Below are 13,697 nucleotides of genomic sequence, written 5' to 3'. Positions count from 1 at the left end.
AGCCACATCACGGGGCGCTGTCAGTCTTGTAGACACCGAAAACTACCAGCTCTTTTTCCTGAAAACTGCTGTCAAACCAAGCCTTTCCAAACAATATTTATGTCGTTTATTTTGGGGTCTGAATACATTTACGTCTGTTAAAGTAAATTCCTGGTGTGGGATCTTGATCCCAGTCCTTTGCAATACAGTTGCACTCCTGTTTTATTATTCAGTCTTTCCTGATGTGTCATGTGCAAAACTTGATTAAATATGCTTTATTTTTATCCAAGTGGTTGATTAAAGTGTTACCAAACAGAGCCAAAGACAGAGCCCCGTGGGAAACCACTAGAGACTTCTATCTCTAAAATGATCAGATCTTCTGGAATGTCTGACTTCGGACTCCACCTAACTTTATTACCATTACCCCTGCCTTTTCCCATCTTGTTCATAAAGATATCATGCCAAAGTCAATATATGCTTTTTCTATTTCAATTTCTTGCGGGCAAAAAAGTTGATCCAGAATTATTCCTTCTTAGAGAGAGGTGCTAGTTTTATGCAATCACTGGGCAAGGTGCTGACCCCCACCACATTGCCCCAGAGTTCAGGATGTAAGTACACGGGCTTGCCAGAGTTTTTTTGTTTGTTTGTTTATTTTTTGAGTTGATAAAAATCCAGCAGGATTAATAGATCAGAATAGGGAAGGCAGCCTGGACAAGAAGCAGCTGGGACCAGACTGTTTGGCGTTGCACATGTGGTAACCCAATCCATTCAAGGGTCCCCTTCTTCTCTGTTGAATATCCTGTTTGGATCTGGTGCTTGAGACACGTGGCTCAGGTCTCGACAATAGAAGGGTTACTTGCAAAGGTTTTTAAAGGACTGCCTCCGAAATCTGCCCTCAGGAACGACAGAGAGACCAAGAGAGCCGAGGGCTGCTGCGGCAAAACCCCCTGAGGGGAGCGATAACTCCATACACGGAAGGAGACTGGGAGGTGCCCGGTATGGGTTTTGGGAGTCAGGGAGGTTGAAGGATTATCATACTCGCAGGGAAAATGAAGCAACTCTGCCTTTTCTTTCTTTCTTTCTTTCTTTCTTTCTTTCTTTCTTTCTTTCTTTCTTTTTTTTTTTTTTAAAGAGAAGGGGAAGGGCAGAGGGAGAGGGAGAGTGAGCTAATCCCAAGCAGACTCCACACTCACTATGGAGCTGACGTGGAGCTCAATCCCACGACCCCAAGATCATGACCGGAGCTGAAATCAAGAGTCAGATGCTTAACCAACTGAGCCCCCCAGGTGCCCCTCTTTTTATTTTTTATTATTTTTTTAGAATTCTGCCTTGTCTTACAATTCCTCCTTTGACAGTCTACTTTCCCAAGAGGCAAATGTTCATTTGGCTTGGGGGTCGTGGGAGTGTGACCTGGGGTTAACCACAATATGCCCATCATCACCCCACCCTTCTCGCCACAGCTTACATGCAGGAGGGAAAGAGGATGACTAGAGAGGAGATCAGGGGAAGAAAAGGCAATGGGGGGGTGCAAAGGAAAATAAGAGGAAAGCTTAAAATATAGACCATGGACATTTTATTTGATTCTTTACTCAAACATCCACTTTGGGGGGAAAAACGGTTGAAAACTGACCACACAAGTGTTGGCAGTAGACAGAACCAGAAGTTTGGCCCCGGTTACATTAACTCCATTAGGCCTGAGCACTTTCCTCTGTAAAATGAAGGCCACGAGGCACCAACCAAAGTTGTTCTGAAACAAACGCCAACATTTTAGGCACTGGAGTGTTCCATTCTGAAGGATTAAGAACGTTCTAGCAATCTGGAGGTTGCGGAAATGAGAGTGGGGCACTGATACACGGCCACAGATAGCCGTCTGCACACCCAAGGCGGGCAAAGCATCGCCGGCCCTGGGTGGAAGGGATTCCAGAAGATGACCACAGATTGGACCCCAGAATGTGCAAAAGCCGACTGTCTACAACCCTGAGGCCAATGGCCCAGATTCCGGATCTCAGCAGTCCCGGACTCTCGAGAAGGATTTTTTCTGACCCCTCCGCCTCCCGTTCTGAAATAATCCCACGTTTCAGATTGGGGCTGGGAGCGGAGGCAAACCTGCAAACCCTGATAGCTAGAGAAGGAAGCGGCCAGGAAGGAAGAGAGCAGCGGAGCACAGGTCAGTTCTCAGCAGTAACGACAGGTCTAGAATGAAGGAAAGGAAATCCAGCATGCCCAGGGTGAGGGGTGGAGGGGGCGGATATTTTACCGCTGCATGTCCAGGCCCAGGCTGTACTCTTTGTTTGGGCACACTTTTCCTGACAGAAAGCCAGTGTTCTCGCCACATAAATACTCGTCGACATTAATTAACAACAGCGTATGAGACCGTTTGTCTGCAAAGATGCCGGACGGCAAGCAAATGGGCTGCAAACACCTTGGAGGGTTTCACAAGAATGAGACAGCGGGCCGTGGAAGCCTGGCACGGGAGATGGGCCCTCTAAGGACGGTGGCAGGGAGCGCGAACAGCGGGAGCATATGAGCCTTTTAAAATGAGATGCATGTGCCTGAAGCCCCTGGAATGCCTGCAGTTGAGCCTCCGCACCCTTCAAGGGAGGCGGCTGTTAAAGAGGTGGGCTTTGCGGAGGCGCGGCGGCCCGAGGGCCATCCCTGAGGTTTTACCGCCACCAAGTGGACGCCTGGCGTATGGCGGCTGCGGACCGGCCTCAGCCGGAAGGGAGAAGCAGAGAGGAGACACAGGCTAGTTCCCACCTGACAGTGAAAGATGAGAGGAAGATGGTTGACTCCATTTCATTATCACCCATTTAGTCCAAAAGAGATGGCCTTTTGGTTCCCAGGCATCAATCAACGGGTGTCGCTCAAGGACCAAGCTGGGCTAAATTTGCACATTCTATTTCAGCCCAGGGGCCAGGGAGACCTACAGGAAGTCTTTGAAACCCTCTTCTCCAGTGTCCTAGCCATCGTCAGATGCCAGCACTTCCAGTCCCTGCAATGTCCCTATTTTAACAGAAGAGTTTAATTATGCCCTGAATGCGTAAGACCTGAAGACAGGGTAGCAACTACAGGGGATGACAGGGGCTGCTTGAATGGGGAGCGTTTATCTACCTCCTGGCAAGAAAAAGAATTCAGTGAGGGGATGGCCTACTTGCCCCAGTGCTGTATTTATTAGGAGAGAAGCCAGCGATGGTTGCCATTCCCATGTTTTCTCCTGTTTTAAAAGAGGTTGACGTGGGGCTACAGAGGCCTGGCTGATCCTCTTCTTGAACAAGAAAGCAGATCCTGGGTCATCTGTGGCTTTACCTTTCACTCAGCCCCCTTTGCTTGGTTAATAGGTGAAAAGACCAGAGGAGGAAAAAAAGGGGAGGGAATATGTATTTCTTGAGTACCTACACTGTGACAGATAATAGACATGAAAATATATTGTGTTCTCCTCACAACAACCTCACTGGGTTATGGCCTCTTAAGAGAGACTAGAATGGTCTAGAAGGATCCAAATCATGATTCATAATTCCCCCCTTTTCAATACAAAACTAGGCTAATATTAGTGCAAAGCCGTGTGAGAAACAATCTACCAAATCTTTGTGGAACGTAAATATCCTTAGTTCAGAGTGTCATCAGTTCACCTCCAACCTCACCTCAACCCTCTTCCCACACCAGGTTTGCCTTTTGATGAAAACCAGAGCATCAGGCTCTTAGGAGGTAACCCCCTAATTCAGCTACAAGTTATTAAATGTCATCCAGTTTCTGTACACGGAGATTTTTTTTTTCCTTCACCAAAAAGTGTTTCCTATGGCCCTTCCCCCACAGAGCTGTTTCTGGGATTAAGTAAATAGTAATTGTTAGGTACCATGTCTTTTCCAAGGGATATTATGAACCAATTCTGTCAAATAGGGATCTGAATGTATTATTCCCTCCTACAATTAAACGGTGAATTGTGAAGCTGGCTTTGAGGTCTTCTCCCTGTCCTTCCTGGCCTGCCAAACCCCATTCCAAGGTTGCCACTCCTCTGCCTTCCTGCCACAAAACCTCAGGATCAGTGACCGTTCTTGGCTCCTGTCACCCTTGCCACTCACCTCAGCAAGTGGGGAAAACACACCTGTCTTAGACGTAGGGAGGAGAAGGAGAAACGCATCATGGAGAAGGGTCAAGTGCACACCCAGTGGAATTGAACCTTGAACTTCAGCTCTGGGTCTTCAGCTCCACATGAAGACTAGAGTCCACTGTCTCTCCTCCAGGTCCAATGCACACCCCTCTGCCACGATGAAAGACTTACCACCACATCTTTATTGCGTCTCCAAGCGAGGAGCGTTGAATAACTTATTATACGAGGAAGACTCCCCATTTGTAGACAATGCCCACTTACAGAACACAGGTGGTGAGCACAGTGCGAAGCTATTTACAGAAGCTGAGGAGCAAGGGGATGACAGAATAATCAGTGCCCGGACTTTAGAGCAGGAACAGTGCACGAATTCTCCTAGCAAGCAGAAATCGGGCTTGTGCCTGCCCATGAGATACAGAAGAGGAAGTTCTGGGAAAGCCTGCAGGGGAGCCTATGTCCGGGGATGGACACCAAGTTTGGGAATGGTGACCAGTGAATTGGTGCTGGGGACCCACAGGGGCCCCGTGTTAGCGCCATAGAGACAAGTACATTTGGGGTGACCTTTAGCCTCTCCTGCCCAGGCAAGATGGCAGGGTGCCAGTCAGTTGCCTTCCAGTGTAGATTTCGGCAGGGACAAGCCTGGGCTTTCCTGCTCAGGTTTGCAGTTCTGCTCTGGGCCCAGCCATCCTCACAAAACCAGCCTTGAGTGAGAAGTGTGGGCTCCTGAAGCTCACTGAGCCGGGAAGCTGTCAGATGACCAGAGTTTAGTCACTTGTGAAATGACTGGGCAGAGTAATGGGCACACCCTGGGTTGCCAGAGACTCCCTCCCACTTAAAAGAAGTATCCTAAGCCCGGGACAAAGGAAAACACTAGAGTGTTAGGCCCTGGAGTCTTTGTTAGCCCCTCAGCAACTCCAGAAGGGAACGCAAGTTCTTCCCGAAAGGTTTTGTACAGTTTCCTTGGGCACCTCGGGATTTAGCCCACATCCCTCTGAACTCCCCACTGGTTGGCTGACTTGCTGTGTTTGTCCCACACTGCAGAACGGCTAACTGCCAACTTTCCTTCCTTCATAGTCATTGTAAGGGCTAGTCCGAGTCTGGGCCCGTGGAATGGAGAAATCCTTCTGGCAGGTCCGATTCTGAAAAGGAAGCAGCCATATTGTTAAGTCCACTTCACTTCCTGGATATTTCAACAGAGCTCTGACCTGGGCAGGAACCTTAACTTTCTCCCCTTCTCCCATCCCTCCCCCTGAACCCCCCTCCCTGTGCCCTGCTCTCCAGTCTCCCATGCTAACCCAGAGGCAGATCACAGGAAAGGAGACACATTGTCCTTCCCAGGTGGCCACTGAGGGGCCCTCAGAATGGCTGCATACTGTGTTCCCGGAGGACAAACATTCCTGGGGAGTTAATGCCAGTGACAAAAAAGGAGAAAGAAACCATTTACCTGCAGCTGAAAATGGGTGGAGTAAGGAGCATAGAGCGTATCACCTAGCTCTTCCAGACCTGAAACAGAGGGAGAAGAGGGGTTACAGCATTGGGGCCCCACCTACTTCCTGTTCCAGCCTGCGCTCACCCGGATTCAGTCAACTATCAAAGCATGTCCTGCTGTCTGTCTGTCTCCCCAATAGAACACGAGCTTCATGGAGGGGGAGACTGTCGCAGGCCCAGGGGCCAGGCACGAAGGAAGCACCATACTGGAGGAATAAATGAGTAAGTACCAAGAGAGGATCACTAGGGAAGCACCTTTCCAGAAAACGTCCCTGGCAGCACACCTCATCCCAGGTCCACTTCAAAAGCACATTTGAAACCAGCCTTTTCAGATATAGATCTGGCTAGAAGGTGTTACCTAGAGTGAATCTCACTGAGGATTTAACCACTTCCTTAACTGCCCACACGGAAAAAGAATGTTTTTTTCTTTTTACTTTCTTTGGGAGGGGGCAGAACTTATGAGCAATTGTTTTCTGTGTATTTTGGGAATTAGAGGGATTTAAATTCTGGAACAAAAGAGCAAATGCATACAATCATCATGAATACAATTAAAACAATCCATTTATTTCCCATCAAATGTACCTGTTCAGTTTATTTCACACACTCCTCAGACACTTTCCCTATATAAGATACTGTGGAAAATCTAAAGATTAGGGGTGCCTGGGTGGCTCAGTCAGTTACGTGTCTGCCTTCAGCTCAGGTCATGATCCCGGGGTCCTGGGATCGAGCCCCATGTCAGGCTCCCTGCTCAGTGGGGAACCTGCTTCTCCCTCTCCTCCCTGCTCCTGCTCTCTCTTGCTATCTCTGTCTCTCTCTCTCTCTCTCTCAATCTCTCAAATAAGCAAATAAAATCTTTTTTTAAAATATCTAAAGATTAACTAGAATGATTCCTGGCATGAGGCTGACACTTACGAGCAAGGGATATATGACAGCTATACAAATAGCTATGGGATGAGACACACTCTGATAAGAGCATTTCAAAGTTCTACAGCTTGCGGGCAGAGTGAATAATGAGAGACTAGGGAACGTGTGACTCTGGAAAAGGACGAGGGCAGGGAGGAGGACATGCCTGGAGCCTGGACACACAGGCAGGGAAACGTAGTGACTTGGTTTGTTTGGATTCAGACCACGGCTTCCATGGTTGTTGGGTACTGGGGAGCCAGTGAGGTATGTGAGGTATGTGAGGTATGTGAGGTATGTGAGCAGGAAAATACGGCAGTCGGAGAAGTATTTTAGGGAGACGAAGGTGACAGTTGTCCATAAAATGGATGGAAAGAAGGATGAAATGGAGGAATTATAGTTAGGGAATGAAAACAGGGAGTCCAGGAGCGTGGTGACAGAGTAAAGGCATGAGAATGGACAATGGTGCTAAAATATCCCCTCCAGCCGTCCCTGCTTCCCTTCAGGCTTCCAAGTGCCCAGGAGAGGAACCACAGCTGCTGCGAGAAGCATGAGGAACCTTTCACCTCCGGCTTCAAGGGCAGAGAAAATTGTTAGCTGAAGCTATGAATCTCGCCTTGGAGGTCCCTCACTCCTGTCCCAAACCCATCCCCCTCCTTGATTAGGCCCAGAGATCAATGTAAGCCCCAGAAACCAATGACCAGATTCCCTGGGGCAAGGACAGTCTCTAGCTATCAGTTTAGCCGTGTGTGTGTGTGTGTGTGTGTGTGTGAACAACATAACACCTGGCTACTCACAACTTCAGGCAAGAGCAAAATCATTTGACTTTTTTATGTCAGACACAATCTCTTCCCTCCCATGGGCCCAGAGGCATGTGGATCTTCAGGATAAATCAGAATCCCCAGTAACTTTATGGAGATCCCTGCTGGTTTATGATAAAAGGGCATTCTCCTTCCTCTGTGCTCTGTGACCACAGCGAGAAATCATGGTTTGGCTTTCCATATTCAAATCTATAAAGGCTCCACATTTCTGGAAGGAATACCTAGTTCTCTTTTATAAAGAACACAATCTCACCTACTTGTCTCTAGAGTTTTTCAGTCATTCCTTTGCTCCATCTTATTTTGACTCAGAGAAACCTACGGCGTATTGTGTAGAAAGTACTAGATTAAGACTCCAGAGGCTGGCTTCCAGTTCTATCAGAACTCTAATTAGCTGGATGATTTTGAGCCTTGGGGACCTTATCTATTCTGTCAGGAGTATGACCTGGATCTTCCTGAGTTCCTTACAGCTATAGTCTCCTATGATTCTCCTCCCTCTTTCTACAAGGGATTCTCACATGCTCTGTACCTTGGGTGATTTCTTCTTGAGAGTAGGCTCTGTTCTCCACACCATAGCTCTGCTTCATGAGTTGAGGTTTACAAAATGTATCCTCTACGGGGTAATCCATGGGGTTCCGTTGCTTTGTGAGCAGCCGGAACTCAGGGGCGATGTAAGCCAAGAGGAAAACCCAGCCATTGGCAACCAAGGCTGAGCTGAGGATGGTATCATCCCACGTGGGGCCAAAGGGAGAAATCAGGAGCAGGGTGATCCATGCCACCCAGATGGCAATGGAGAGAAGCATGGTGAGGAAGATGTGGACCCCGTGTCTCTTCCAGCCACTGAAGGATCCACAGAAGAGGAAGCAGGACATGTGGAAGGTCAGCGCCATCAAGAAGAAGACATAGATGAGCAACATGACAAAGTCTATTGCGCCGAGAGGCAGACAGCTTAGAGAAGATGTCGACGTTGGTCCTGTTCATGGTAAGGATGAGGTACTCAGCAGCAATGATGTCCTGCACCAGGCTGAGGCCCACGGCCAGGCTCAGCATCACCAGCAAGGACAGGGGCTTCCTCCCGTGCACCAGCTTCGTCAGGTTGAAAACATGAGCCAGGAGGCAGGAGAAACAGAGGGAGAAGAGGACGCCAAAGAGGAAGAAGCGGGTGGGCCCTGTGCTGCCATCAAGTTTAATGATGAAGGCGAAGGTAAGGCCAAAGATCCCCAGAACACCCAGGAGGAAGAGGAACTGGGTCGGGAGCACTTTTCGCCTGTTGGAGTCTTGCACCTTGCAGATGAGGATCAGGAGAGCGAACATGAAGGCCACCGAGGTCACAGCTCCAGCTGCGGCCACTGCTTCTAGGACAATGCCCCAAATTTCAGTGGTATCACACAGCCTGTGGTACCTGGCGTCCAAGCTCGAGCGGCAACCACTAGGGTGTGTTGTGGCCATTCTGGTCCTGCGTAAAAGCAAAGTGGGGGCGAGGGAGAGGTGAGTCTCCTAACAAACTCAGGCACAGGGACACAGAAAGATGAGGAAAAACTTGTGTGTGTTGGGCCAGGGTATTGCCCCTGAACTTGCTACATTAGGTAAAGCTACTAACTTTTCTCCACCGCTTGTGGCAAATTCTAAAGACTGATTGAAGGAAAAACCAAATCTCTCCACAATTAAGCTGCACTAATGTGTACCCTGATGCCAGACAACTCAGTGCTCTGTTGAGGGCTTCCGGGGTCTCATTTCAAAAAATAACTTGCCAGGGTTCCTGATATTTTGGGCTAGTATTTTGCAAATTCATGAACACGGAAATCTCTAAGCTTAAACTTTAATCATCAGTCTCAAGGTTTTTTCCACCTTTGCCTCAGTTTCAGACATTTGTAAGCATCCCATTCTTTCTTAGGTTTTATTTTTATTTTTAAAATCTTTTTATTTTATTTTATTTATTTTTTTAAGATTTTATTTATTTGACAGAGAGAGAGAGAGACAGCCTGCAAGAGAGGGAACACAAGCAGGGGGAGCGGGAGAAGAAGAAGCAGGCTCCCAGCGGAGGAGCCCAATGTGGGGCTTGACCCCAGAACGCCAGGATCACNTTTTAAGATTTTATTTATTTGACAGAGAGAGAGAGAGAGACAGCCTGCAAGAGAGGGAACACAAGCAGGGGGAGTGGGAGAAGAAGAAGCAGGCTCCCAGCAGAGGAGCCCAATGTGGGGCTTGACCCCAGAACGCCAGGATCACACCCTGAGCTGAAGGCAGACGCCCAATGATTGAGCCACCCAGGCACCCCTATTTTTAAAATCTTTTTAAAAGATTTTATTTATTTATTGGGGAGAGAGTGTGCATGCACACACATGCATGGGGCGGGGAGGGGCAGAGGGAGAAGCAGACTCCCCACTGAGCAGGGAGCCCAATATGCGGCTCGATCCTAGGACCCCGGGATCATGACCTGAGCTGAAGGCAGACATTTAACCAACTGAGCCACCCGGGCGCCCCTGTAAGAATCCCATTCTTTCATGGATAAGAGAAGTTATCTGAAGTCTAGATTTCTCTGTGGAAGGCCAAACATCTGCTTCACCACCACTGGAACCTCTTCTTCAGCTCTGTGGTCACATGTCAGGTCTTTTTCCCTCCTTAAGGTTTGTAAGGATGGCTCTAGCCTTATTCCAAAAAGTGATGGAAAGAGTCTTCTCTGTCATAACAACTTCTTTACTAACTATCTGTAAGGAGAAAGTCCTGGAAGATGCACCAAAAAACAGTGGATAATCCAATGAAAGGTATTACCAATAGCTAACGCTCATTTTTACTCTGGATCAGAAACTCTTCCAATCACCTTTCATATATATTAGTTTAATTTCATAGCAACTCTAGGAAGTGAAAAATATTAGCCCTGTATCACAGATAAGAAAACTGAGGCAGAAACAAGTCAAGTTACTTGCCGAACATCATACAGTGAAGAAATGGCAGAAGCAGAATTTGAACTTGAGTTCTCTGGCTCTAGGACCCATGCTCTTAACAACAGGTGTCACCTCTCGAGTGAGTTCTAGTTGGCCTTAAATGCAATCTGAGATATTCTCATTCTCTCTGTCTCCTTCTCTTACGTCTTCCCCCTTTCCTCCCTCATCAGATGCCCCATAAACCAGCTCTATTTATGGTCTTGATTCCACTTAGCTCAGCCCCACACAGGCTAGGGGCTCCCAGGTGATAGATGATCCACAAAGCAGGTAATCTGCTCACCCACTCAAGGGCAACCAGAATTGACTGGCTGGGGGCCCCTGGGTCCTCGGTTGGTTAAGTGTGGACTCTTGATTTTGGCTCAGGTGGTAATCTCAGGGGTCCTGAGATCTAGCACCATGTTGGGCTTTATGCTCAACTTGGAATCTGCTTGTTCCTCTCCCTCCCACTCAGCACCCCCCACCTCCCAGTCCAGCTGGCAAGTGTGCATGCCCCTTCTCTCTCTCACTGTCTGTCTCTCAAATATATAAGTAAATAAAATCTTTAAAAAAAATAATTGACTGGCTATACTTCCCATGTATCTCTCCTTGATCTCCCAGATCTGCTTCCTTCTCTGCTCCCGCAACCTCCATGTCAATTTCAAACCCAGCTGATGTCCCAAACCTCATAAAATCTGATTCCTAAGAATTCAGGGCACGGTGGGAAGATAAATTGGGAAATCAGAAGAGAGAAGGAGTTTGTACATTTCCTTAAAATACACAGTTCTCAAAGTCCAAAGTCAATGTCAGGTAAGGCACTGAAATTCAGAAGTGCTAAGGTTTTAACAGTTTGTCAACAAACTGTGATTTTTTTTTCCTGGATTATCTGGCTGTTTATCAGTTTCTATGACACCATTCCTTTTGTTTTGTTAAATGCTATTTGTGTGTGAATTTTTGGGGGGAGGGGAGTGGCTTTAGATTTTCTTTTCCCGATAGGATTGCTCGCTCAACAGTGAAAAGTTCTGAACTGACTAAAAGGGAAATACGGTCAGGGCAGGGAGTAGGGGACACAGTTATTGGAAGGGAAGGCTCACTGAGAACCCCTCCACAGAAAACCACCACTGAAAGATCCTGGCCTCTTCTAAGGCCAAATAGGGACAGACGGCAGAAAGGAATTGGAAAGAAGGGGAACCGCTGGGACCGGGAAGCAGGAAAGGGTACAAAACATTTGTTGCATCCTGCCTCTTTCCTTATAGCAGAAAAAACAACTCAGAATGTCTTTACCACATGTCCAGACATGCTTATGGACAAGATTTCTCCAGCCCTTCACAGCTCTAGGGGACGCTGTGATCAAGCTAAGGGAAAAAGAACACCAGTTTCTCCTTCTTCCATCTTAGGTCTTCAAGATCCAACCACAAGTCAGGGACACAGCAAAATGGAATACGGGACAAGCCATTGCTCACTAACTGTCCAGGGCAAAGGAGGAGCTTCTTCAATGCGGACAGAATTCAAACGTCTGCTTCCCTTAAAGATTCAAAGTCTGGGGGCACCTGGGCGACACAGTCGGTTAAGCATCTGACTCGTGGTTTCGGCTCAGGTCATGATCTCAGGGTCCTGGGATCCAGCCCCCTTGTCTGTTGGTTGGGATCCGCACTCAGCATGGAGTCTGCTTGAAAGATTCTCTCCCTCTGCCCCGCCCCCACCTCTCTCAAGTAAATAAATAAATCCTAAAAAAAAAAGATACAAAATCTGCATTTCAGTTAGATAAGGTAGTCATCACCCTAGCATTGTTTTATTCTGATGGCAATTAGGGAAAAAATTATGTATATATATATATATATAATTATATATACATGCAATACAAAACATACTTATATACATGAATATTATGTAGATGTTGGAATATTATAGGCGTGGTGTGTTAGAATAAAACAAGTAATATAAATAGGAAGTAATTTGTCGCTTCAATCTATCTTCCTCACTTTTCCACGAAATTTGGCTCGCCAAGCGTAACTTTGTATCGTCCAAGTCATTCACGCAACCAGGGCTTCCAGAGCACCACTATGTGCCCATCACTAGTGTAGAGAGTCGGTGGTAAAGGGGAAAACAGACAAGCGCCCTAGCGTAGCAGAAGGGACNGAATAAAATAAGTAATATAAATAGCAAATAATTTGTCGCTTCAATCTATCTTCCTCACTTTTCCACAAAATTTGGCTCGCCAAGTGTAACTTTGTATCGTCCAAGTAATTCACGCAACCAGGGCTTCCAGAGCACCACTACATGCCCATCACTAGTGTAGAGAGTCGGTGGTAAAGGGGAAAACAGACAAGCGCCCTAGCGTAGCAGAAGGGACAGACAGACAGACAGAATCTGCCGCTACGGCCACAGGCTGCCCACGGCCTTGTCTCCAGGGGTCTGTCCCCTGCATTCTACCGCACGTCACCCCTACCGCAGGCAGAGCACAGAGCGAAGAAAGGTCACGTTCTACCTCTTCAGGGCGGCGCAGAATGAGGAATGGGAGGAAGAGGGCAGGCATCCGCTGAAACCCGCGTCCCCAAAGTCTGATTTGTCTTGCCTATGAACACCCTACTCTGGTGGTGGTAGGGGGAAGAGAGGTGCAGGGGGGGCTCACTGTGGGCGCTGGGAGTATGGGAGACGAAGAAGCCCCCAGCCCCCCCCACGCAAGCACAGTGCTTCCCAGGGAAGGGAGGGACCCAGGCTGGACGCATTTCCTCCCTGCTGGCCTTCACCTCCCCACCTCACCCCCTTTCAGATCCGTCATAAGGGCGGTGTCCAGTTGCAAAGGTATTTCCCTCTCCCAGTCCCTCCCTGCCCACGGCTCCCTCCCCACCCATCAAGGTAGCACTGTCCCTGGACAAGCAGTCATCAGCATCACCACCTCACCAGGCAACAGGGAAGGGCTTTGGGCCTGAGGACTTGACGTCTTGACACGGATAGATGAGGTGCTTGCCTGAAGGATGGTTGTGGTGCTGGCCAGAGGAACAGTGAGGGAGAACCTCTCGCCCCCATCTTGAACCCCTGGGCTGCTCCCTTCTGGTGGCAGCTGTGCAGGATGGGGTTGTGTCCCGGGCCTCCTGGCATCCGCAGACCAGGGTCCGATGAGAGCAATGGGCCACGGGTGTGGAGAGAGAAGAAAACCGATTCCCCTCAATTTCACCTCCACCACCCACCCTAATCATACACGGGAGATGGGAAAACAATCCCCGAAGTGCCTTAGGACACTGTTTTTAGGGGGGCCTGGGTGGCTCAGTCAGTTGGGTGTTGGCTCCAGTCATCATCTCGGGGTCCTGGGATCAAGCCCCGCGTGGGCTCCCTGCTCAGTGGGGGAGTCTGCTTCTCCCTCTGCTCCTCCCCTCCACTCCTGCTTGCTCTCTCTCTCTCTCTCTCTCCCTCTTAAATAAATTAAAATATTCTTTTAAATAACCCACTGCTTTTAAAGAAATGCTGACATTTTCAAGCATCCTC

The 13,697-nt window shown here is 48.3% G+C and overlaps 1 protein-coding gene across 1 annotated transcript; it reads right to left on the bottom strand.

Annotated features, from left to right (window-relative positions):
* Positions 1-1,240: 1,240 nt before the first annotated feature.
* GPRC5A (G protein-coupled receptor class C group 5 member A) lies at positions 1,241-13,422 on the bottom strand. Its single transcript, XM_034645758.1, is given in 5 exon segments — positions 1,241-5,223; positions 5,529-5,587; positions 7,820-8,217; positions 8,219-8,746; positions 13,116-13,422. Coding segments are annotated over 5 exon segments (1,374 nt in total). The 5' UTR covers positions 13,412-13,422; the 3' UTR covers positions 1,241-5,130.
* Between the last annotated feature and the right edge of the window lie 275 nt (positions 13,423-13,697).

This window comes from Ailuropoda melanoleuca, chromosome 16, assembly GCF_002007445.2.
Source record: "Ailuropoda melanoleuca isolate Jingjing chromosome 16, ASM200744v2, whole genome shotgun sequence".
In the NCBI taxonomy this organism is placed as follows: Eukaryota; Metazoa; Chordata; class Mammalia; order Carnivora; family Ursidae; genus Ailuropoda; species Ailuropoda melanoleuca.
The sequence above is the reverse complement of the archived record's forward strand: the minus strand, read 5'-3'. Positions and strand labels throughout refer to the sequence as shown.